The following is a 10,258-nucleotide window of genomic DNA, read 5'->3' as shown; positions in this document are numbered from 1 at the left end:
ATGGCGGAACCATACGTTCCGAAAGAGATCAAGTACCGGGGCATAAGAAGGCGGCCGTGGGGGAAGTACGCGGCCGAGATTCGGGACCCGAACAAGAACGGAGCGCGCGTGTGGCTCGGAACATTCTCCACCGGTGAAGAGGCGGCTCGGGCTTATGATAGGGCTGCTTATGCCCTTAGAGGGCATCAAGCACTCCTCAACTTCCCTAATGAAAATCACTACAAAACATCACCTGTACAAGAAATTTCTGAATTTTCGAAAAATCTTGTTGATGAAATCTCGAATCATAAGGCACCGGCATCATCATCTGCAAATTATGCAGATGCTCCGGGGAGTAGTATTTCATTTAAAAGAGAGAAGGGGGCCGAGTTCATCGAGTTCGAGTATGTCGAAGATAATTTGCTGGATGAGCTTCTGGGGACGCAGAATCCGAACAAAAGATCGAGGTCGCTTTAATTAACTTGACTGCATGGCCGCCGGTGAGATGGTAGACATGAAACCTAGGTAGCTAGCTTGTTTCATGTGTGTAATTTTTAATTATTTAATTGATTTTTAATGTGGTAAATGACTAATAAATTGTGCTTGTTTTGTTTGGTTAATCCGAAATTTAAAAAATTATTATGGTGGGTGAGTAAAGGTGCGTGCATAACTAGCATACGTACACGATTAATTACACTGATTTCAGCACCACTTAACATTAGGGACAATAAGACATCTTATTAACAAGTTGTAGAATATTCACCGCTCTTTCTATATTTTCTCTTAATTTGAAATTTAAAAAGAAGGTGAAAATAGTTATTTCATAGATTATTACCAGCTTTTTAAATTATTTGTCAAAAAGAAGTGAAAATAATTATGTCAAGAGATTTTATATTATGTCTTTAGAGACTTTTCTCTCTTCTCAGCTGATATTATTTAATATATTTTTCTTATTTTTACATTTTTTCATATTCTCATTAATGTCAAAGAAAAGATAAAGAACGAATATGAAGAATAATTTTAAAGATGAACACATATCAAATAACTAAGAGTTAATATTATATTATATATTCAAGAGTAGACGAAGAGTCCGCCGAAAATGTTTTAATAAATACAGTTATTCACTCATGATTCCATGCTTGATAGATTGTTCAATGATACGAATGATTGAGCAAAATTGTATGTAAGACCAAATTAAAATTGTGCTGAATAATATATTTGTTTAATAATTTGTAGATCGATGATCGAGCAAAATCGTATGTCAGACCAAATATAATTGTGCTGAATAATATATTTGCTTAATAATTTGTAGATTGAGGATCGAGCAAAATCGTACGTAAGACCAAGTAAGATTGAGCTGAATAATATATTTTCTTAATGATGTGTAGAGTGGGAAAAATAGCGTTAAGATTGATTGATAGGAGAATAACATGTGCGGCTGAGAAAATTGCGTGTTTCTAATATATTGTTCAATGATGTATAGTTGAGAAAAACAACGATTGAAATTGAGTGAGAGCATTGAATAATATATTCAGTATTTTAAAAGTTTAAATGAATTAGTTACTTTTAAAGATAAAAATTATAATTTGAAAAATTTATCGAATTAGATATATTAATAGAGTGAAATCATTAATTAATGACCTTGTTTAGTTTAAACTACAATAAAAATGGCTGATGTAAATATGAAATAGAAATCAAAGAGAGTGATGATGGACCTCGAATTCCAAGTAATTTCCATCAGTTAAAACAGGTTAAATGTTTTTTTCACACAACTAAAACGTTCGACTTTGACCACCTGAATACGAACTCTCTCCGGATGCATGTAGCTTTATTATCCGATGCAACATCTAATCTTAAAGTGTTAAAGGAATGATCAATATTTTCGTGCACATATTAATGAGAATATTTGATGTGTCCATATTAAATTGTTAAAATATTAGGGGAATCGGAGAATAGATTTAAAAACCTCTGTCAAAACTAAATTCTAATACTATGTTGAGAATCAGACCATCTAAAATTTTAAAATGATATGTCAAAGAAATGTCCTAGATCGATCTTATACTCTATTCTAACAAAGACACTGTCATAAAGTTAGCATTCGAGTAACATTTTCTGTTCTCACGCATTTGAGTTCTCTTAATGGGGGCTAACTTGTTGCAGGAATAATGCGTATTAAACTTTATACTTCGGAAAACATTTCGAAGTTTAAAATCACTACTTCACAAGGGTAAACTCGTTGTAGGAATTATATATCCGAATAAATATTGTCGGCTGTTAAATTTCATCACTATATACTTTTTTTTTTGTTGTTCTTCACGACTGGTCTGTTCACAGGTATTTCGAATCCTAATTGTAAATTAAACATTTTCAATTTTCTTTTACAGAATGTATAAAATACTTTACATAAAGGCGGAAGACCCCTTTACCCGTTAATTACAAAGAACGAAGTAGAATTTCACATTTTGAGGACTGAATATATTACAAGTCCATGTGATTTACCTGAAAAACCTTTAAAATAGATGAACTAAATAATATTAACAAACACCTACTTGTGCTTGGTTACATGAATAAAGAAAAACAGTCTGATTATAGTGAGCTAATTAGTTTCATGGTCACGATGATTACGTCTGTCTAAACTCGTCATTTGCATGATTCATTAGATGAGGAATCGCAATATAATTAAATTAATAATTACCACAGAATTTTAAAATGATTAATGTAAACTAGCACGAACTAAACAACTTCTGCCAAACCTTTTGGACGATGAAAATGACTTGATTACATGGTGTTTTCCCGCATGGGCGGAGTCGCGGGTTCACTCCAAGCTAAAAAAATTACATGACTATTTCTATTATGAAAATTGTTTGGTGCACATTATTATATATAATATTATATATATAATAACATGTGATGCGTTTTAATTGAAATGAACCCCTGTATTTACATTAGCAACCTCAGTTAATTAAAACACACCACATCAATTGACACATTATTATGTACAAATTTTCTGTACACAATTTTGTGCACCTAACACTACTATTCTATTATTCATGATTTTAAGTTTATATTAATAAAAATATGGTATTAATCATCGACCTCTTCCAAATATTTGCCAGAATCTTAGTTATTTCGAAATTCCACCATCATTATGTGTTTGGACCATTTTTCCAAAAATTAGTGATTAATCTCGATTAATCACTACTGATTTAATCGCTATTCTGTAATTTGCCGAACATATTAATCTCTCTCGTTATTCAATTGATCGTTATTGAATTAACACTTATTCCGTATATGTGATAAAGTCACGTTCACGTTTTTACGATACTGAATATATTTATAAATAATCTATATTTTTGCCGGGTCTATATAGGCTCCTTCAAATTTATAACCACCCGGAACACAATCTTTACAAAACTAACCACCCAAATTTTCAATTCACAAAACTAACCACCCTAATTGTTTCATCCCTCGGGCGAACACAACTGGGTGGAAAAAAATTTTGTAAGCCCGAAAAAAGGGCGAACACATTTACTGTCCTAACTGTGAACGCCCCATGCAGGGGCGAACATAGTGTTTATTTTTGTTAAATATTTTGTTTTTAAAATTCAACACTTCGTTTATTTCATTCGTTTATTTTATTTAAAAAAAATTCAAATAAACTGAAAAATATGATTATTTTATTTATAAAAAAATTAAAAACACTATAAATTAAATGTGTTGTTTCGTAAATATTGAATTGTATTGCGTGAGCTCGTGTGTTTACCCCGTGAGCACCCGAAGCGTAGCGGCTGCGGGTTCCTACGTTAAATAAATAAATAAATAAATATTGAACTGATATTATTTTATTGATTAAACATGTCATGATATGAAGTGTTTTTAAAATCCAAACACTTTCGTTTATTTTATTTAGTAAAAAATTGTATTCAATCGTGATTATTTTATTGATCACAAATGTCCTGATTTGTAAATATTAATATTTTTGTAATTTTTTTCTGAATAAAAATATAACATAAATATTTTTGTTCAGAAAAAGAAAATTTAAGAATATCAATTTTAAATATATGGTCAAAATTCCTAAAGATAAGTGTAAAAAATCAAACGTCCGATATAATGGACCGGAGGGAGTACACGAATAAAATTCGTTAGTGTTTTAATACAAAAAAAATCTTGAATATTCTAGAAAAAAAAATCGATCAAGTTATCACCACTTTTTAGTTTTTAGTCGATAACAAAAGAAATTAAAAATTATATGTAAAAGATATCTATCGGACCTAGTCGGTTGATCTACCGATATAGATTAATCAAAAATCAGGAATTAATCGAAAGAATTAATCAAAGTGAAAATCGTATCGTGTGTATTTTAATATTAAAATATTATTTAATATTTAGTTATTATTGTACTGGTTATTTATTAAGAAATATATATTTGCATCATAAATTCTATAATTTTTCATATTTAAAATGATATAATATTTTAATTTTAATAAATAAAAAACTTATAAAAATTAATAGAATTACAAAAATCAAATCAATTAATAATATTACGGAAATTAATCAATTAGGAAATTTTTACGACAGCATATTAGGTGGTACGTACACCAGTAGAGTTTAGAATTTATAGAGAAGGTAACAAGAGCACAACCAACACTTCGCACCCAGAAGCCCACAAGGGCTGGTCGCTAGCCACACCAAGAGAAAGAGACACGCTCATTCCACATTTTGACCGCACTGTGTTCGCCCAGGGAAGGGGCAAACACCACTGAACAATTACATATTGTTCGCCTTTGCATGGGGCGGTGGAAAATATGGTGTTCGCCCTTGCTCCCTCGCTATGTTCGCCGGAGGGTTCGTGATTTAGGGTGGTCATCTTTGCAAAATGAAAAAAAGGGTGGTTAGTTTTGTAAAAAAATTGTTCAAGGTGGTTAGTAATTTGAAGGAGCCGGTCTATATATGCTCCGTACAGAAGGTGGCTAAAGATTCTAAAGCGGGGAAGGTGAGACAAATAAAAACAAAAGTAGGCATGCATTCAACAGGTTCTTTGTATCTGAGAAGCAGGTTCACCACACAAGTGGCACTTCTTTATTATTTTCCTACACTAAAATACAATAAAAACTGTATAAACATGTGTTTGATTAGAACCGAGAAACATCGGAGCCGTTTGGATGTCTTTAAAATAAGTGATTCTTATTTAAAGTAAAAAAATAAAGCAGAAGTTGAAGTACTTATAAATGATTAAAATATTTGGAAAAAAATAGAAGTCATGAAACAAATGTTAGGAATCCTACCTTTTTATAAGTATTTCTCGACTTTTTACACAAACGGTATGAATAAGTGCTTCTAACTTAAAATTCCAGAAGCAGGCTTTAAACACCCACATTAATAAGGATGCAAGTGGTATCAACCTTCATACTGCGGTACTACCTCTAGCCAGCAGCCACTGTATGAAGCAGGGGTCATGAATCTTCTTTATATTATGCATTGAATTCAACGAAAGTAATTACTTACTCCCTCCGTCCCGGCCAATTCTTTACGTTTGGTTTGGGCACGGAGGTTAAGAAATATGTATAAAGTAGTGGAAAAGAGGAAGAAAAGTGGGTGAAGTGGTGGGACCCGTCAATTTTTAATGAATAAAGGAGAGATAGTGGAGTAAAAGTAGTGTGAAAAGGGAGTAAAAGTAATGTGAAAAGGGAGGAAAAGTTGGGAAGTGGTGGGACCCATTGACTATTTTTGGTAAGTTTTGGAATGTAAAGAATTGGATGAGACATCCCAAAAAGGAAACTGTAAAGAATCTGGTGGGACGGAGGGAGTATTTGTAAGAACTGGACTGATTCTAGAAGAAGTACAAGCCAATATGATTAATGTAAATGCTTAAAGAGGGTTTGGTGATATAATTAGAGGGATCAGTTGGGGGATTAGTGTAGAAATCAGATTAGATTCGAGGGTAGAAATCATTGGCTTGTTGAGATGATATAAATTGATAACTAATAACTGAGTGACGGTTTAGCGCATGGTTTGGTTTAGTTTAAATGAAGTGTTTTATTATTTAGAATAAAGAAAGAGATTATAACTCATAAATTATTAACAGTGTTTAAATAACTTAAACCTATAAGTCAAGTGAGTGTTTGATAATTTAAATTTATATTTTCTCAAAAAAAATAATTTAATTTTATAAATTTAAAAAATTCAGCGTATCAAGATAAAAGAAATTTTATTAATAAATAAAATTTATTACATATTAAAAATATAAAAACTTCATAATAAAATGTAAATCACTAGAAAAACTCAAAAAAAAAATTAGCATATCTGACTTCCAGATTTCATTTTATTTATGCTTTATTTTAAGAAATATTTTAAAAACAATAATAAAAATTAACCTTTTTATCCAACTTAAAACACGTATAAAAAACTAAAACAACATTTATGATAAGACGGGGAGCTACAAAGAAGCCAGGTTGTAATCAAACAACATGTAAGCCGTTAAATTTAATTCGATAATAAATTGTTCGATCTAACCACAAATGTCAATAGACTTTACCAAAGAATAATAAACTAGAGTAATTACTCTAGTTTATTTTTTTTTCAAAAATAAACTCTAGTTTATTTTTTTTTCAAAAATAAACTAGAGTAATTTTTAATAGCTGGACGCAGTTCGTTTTTCATCAACACAATTCCAGCTCTAATTTAGTTAAATCAAACCAAATCAAATTTTGTTCTGTATGATAAATCTCGTCCAATTAAGAATATTATTCACTATATTATTAATATATTCTTATTAATGATTTTGATCAATATTTGTATATCAAGATCCCTCTGAAGACGGTATGTACTTCTCCGTCGTGGTTATGGAGTTGAATCTTTTCGTAGAATAAGAATTTAAACCAAAATATTATTCTTTCAATTTTATTTGAAGATGTCATACGCAGAAAAAATAGTTATTGACTTTACATGAAAAATATACATACATAATGGATGTTTGGGCGGGGCTTAAACAATTTTAAGTTAAAAACACTTATTCGTACCATTTGTGTAAATAATCGTGAAGCACTTATAAAAAACTAGGATTCCTAGCTTTGTTTCATGACTTATATTTTTTTTCCAAACACTTTAATCACTTATAAGTCTTAACTAACTTCTAACTTTTACAAGTCTTAACTAACTTCTAACTTTTACTTCTTCAGTTTTTTTACTTTAAGCAAGAAGCACTTATTTTAAAGTTATCCAAACAGCCTGATAATAGGTAGGGCTTAAAAAAGATGAACGCAGCAAGTTGTTAATAATTCCCTTCTAGGCGATACCTGTCGGTGCATCAAACCTTTCAATTATTGTGATGATAAAATGCAAAATTTATAAATAATTAAATAGAGAATAAAAATATGTTTTAATAAATAAATAATTTCGTAAAATAATTAAATGTTCTTTTCGTTAAAAAGAGCAATTATTCATCAAGATTTATTGTATACACAAATAGTTAAGAAGCTCCCCCCAGCATTGAGGAAGGCCCTAACTTTTTCCATCTTCATAAACAGCTTTTTAGTATAAGTTTCAGCTGTCAGTTGCATCCAGATTTTCATGCACACAATATATAGTGATTAGCAAATCACAATTACAAATCTTTATAACTGATTATCATCATTATTGGATAATCACATTTAAATATAACTGATTAGCATTGTACTATAAAAGTTTTGTTAGTCCTCCCATTTTCAACGCTTCTTGTTCTCATCAAACTCAAGCATATCCTCCAGCAACTGATCATCCATGCACTCAAACTCGAAAACCTCCGTGCCCCCGCCACCCGATAAACCCGAACCCGATCCAGAACCCGAGGCCCCCGAAGAAAGAGTAGGAGGATACTCATTAGGAAAATTCAAAACAGCTAATGCACCTCTCATTCCATACGCAGCTTTGTCATAAGCCCTCGCAGCTTCCTCCGCTGTCTCAAATGTCCCTAGCCACAGCCTCTGCCCCTGCCTCCTCGAATCACGAATCTCCGCCGCAAATTTCCCCCAAGGCCTTCTCCTAACACCTCGGTACCTGGTCACCTGATCATCTCCTTGCTTCAAATCCTTGCCCCCTTCTTTCGAATTATCCATTCGAATTAATTACAAAATTATTAAATTTTGTATGAACCACTAATTTCGATGGCTACTTATTTGGCGAGCTCTGGCATATATAATGGAAGGGAGATGCAAATCAGTTTGAAAGGTCAGCATAATATGTGCATGAATTGTGGTCCACTGGTGCTGTTGGTACATTGAAGATTCTGATGCATGTAAATTTTATTCGGTGGTGCTGCTGAACTAAATCTATGGGTGCTCAAATATTATATTGACGATTATGTAAAGTTTTAGAGTAGCTTATAAAAACCGGCCATGCCTAGGAAAGTATCTAGGTTTACTATGGCACAGATCTAGCCAGGGGATGAACTTGTGATTTGTATTCCCGGCTTTGAATTTCAGTGTTATTTTTCCTTCATTTTGTTCCATATAGTTGTTAGAAAGAATTAGAAATGACTATTCAGCACTTACAACAGGAATCGAACATAATCGATAAAATGGAACAAGTTGGATTGATCGGGGAATTAATCGGACAATTAATTATATAATCGTATATTTAATTAGTTCGGCAGCTACGCGAGATTAATCGGTATTAATCTTCGACTGTTAGAATAGTGTATTCGGTATCACTTATTTATCATTATAAATAAAATAATAATATCGCCTCTAATCCGACCTACTCTAAAAATCACCGAATTATTGAAACATTCTTAAGAAAATTGACTGATACATTCTAATTTGACCGAAAATTCTTGATTTCTTGAAAAAGTCTCTAATAAATTTCGAATCGAGCAAATTTATTAGTTCTGATGGCCAATTTCTACCGCTTGGATTACCGGTCAAAACAAAGCCAAGTTATAAAAAAGTTCAAAGATCCAACTTCCAACTTCTCAGCATCGAGTCCCAGGTATTCAACTTTTTAACCAAACACCATGATTGAGCTAAACATTCCCTAAGCTTCTACTATTATAACTGAACCACAGGTGAACAAGGAATTGATGGGACAAATAGATTTAACTTGTGAGATTTGTTCCTTAATTTCATATTAAACTATCAGATTAAAATGAGCGTGATAAACAATGATAGGCACAGCCGCACAGCAACATTATATACTCTAGGGCTCTGTACATTCAATCCGCTCAACCGCATCAACCGCAACAACCACCCGCAACCGATCCGTGTATTATGGATAACCGCACAATGTGGGCGGTCGCGGATGGATTTTTTAATAACCATTAATTTGCGGTTTGGTTGCGGATTCATTTTTTTAAAACCGCAGTAAAGCAACCGCAACCGCCAACCGCACATTATATAAATTTAAATATTTTTATTATATATGTTTATATATTTACATATAGATATTCACATAAATAAATAAAAGTTACTAAATTACTGAAATTTGGACTCGTTGAGCAAGCCCCAATATAAATTAGTCAATGTGTCCATGACTGTAATTTATTTCGATGCTCCAAATGGAAACTTATATCAGAGTGTATGATAGAATTTCTTTGTCTAACTATTTTAGCGGTTGAACCGCAACTCAAACCGCAACCAACCGCAATTACATGGGTGGATTTGGTTGGTTTTTTTTAACCAACGGTTTGGTCGCGGTTTGAAATTTTAGAAAACCGCAAGTTGCGGTTTGGTTCGGTTATTACCCTCCAACCGAACCAATCCGAACCGCGTACAGGCCTAATATACTCCATAGAAAAGTACTCCCTCCGTCCCTCGGAGTTATATGCGTTTGGAATGGACACGGAGATTAAAAAAAATGTATAAAATAAGGTAAGTATTGGGAAAGAGAAAGAAATGTTGGTAAAATGACGGGATCTATTAATATTTAATTGATAGATTTGAAAAAGTGGATGAAATTAGTGGGTGGTTGAGATTTTTATATTATAAAAGTTACTATTTTAAGAAAGTTTTGAAATGTATAGAATTAAGTGATACATTGAAAAAAAGAAAGTAAATAGAAATCAAAGGACGGAGTAACATGTTTTGTTCTGGTGGAAAGTTCTCGTACAACGAATAGATGACGTATGCAGGTGTGACGTCATACCTGATGACGGTATATAATCAGCAAGATTAAGACCACCATATAGTTAATTACAGTGATTAGCTATGACATAGGGGGCATATTAGGAGGGATTACTATAATATTCGTATTTAAATTAGGAGGTGAAAAATATCATTAATTTACTAAGCCACATGTAACAACAGTC

At 32.2% G+C, this 10,258-nt stretch overlaps 2 protein-coding genes across 2 annotated transcripts; one reads left to right on the top strand and one right to left on the bottom strand.

Moving 5' to 3' along the window:
• On the top strand, positions 1–456 carry LOC108213855 (ethylene-responsive transcription factor ERF098). The gene has a single exon (XM_017385645.2). It carries the CDS (start codon positions 1–3, stop codon positions 454–456), a length of 456 nt encoding a protein of 151 aa, XP_017241134.2.
• Positions 457–7,409: 6,953 nt separating this feature from the next.
• Positions 7,410–8,320, bottom strand: LOC108213757 (ethylene-responsive transcription factor ERF098). Its single transcript, XM_017385546.2, has one exon. The coding sequence runs from the start codon at positions 8,070–8,072 to the stop codon at positions 7,683–7,685; it is 390 nt and encodes a 129-aa protein (XP_017241035.1). The 5' UTR covers positions 8,073–8,320; the 3' UTR covers positions 7,410–7,682.
• Positions 8,321–10,258: the final 1,938 nt, after the last annotated feature.

The sequence above is a fragment of the Daucus carota genome, chromosome 3 (assembly GCF_001625215.2).
Source record: "Daucus carota subsp. sativus chromosome 3, DH1 v3.0, whole genome shotgun sequence".
NCBI classification, from domain to species: Eukaryota; Viridiplantae; Streptophyta; class Magnoliopsida; order Apiales; family Apiaceae; genus Daucus; species Daucus carota.
Note: the sequence above shows the minus strand (reverse complement) of the source record. Positions and strands in the feature narration are given on the sequence as shown.

What these genes read in the sequence shown, in the direction of transcription:
- LOC108213855 (XM_017385645.2), top strand. Translation starts at nt 1, where the DNA reads ATGGCGGAACCATACGTTCCGAAAGAGATCAAGTACCGGGGCATAAGA.
- LOC108213757 (XM_017385546.2), bottom strand. Translation starts at nt 8,072, where the DNA reads ATGGATAATTCGAAAGAAGGGGGCAAGGATTTGAAGCAAGGAGATGAT.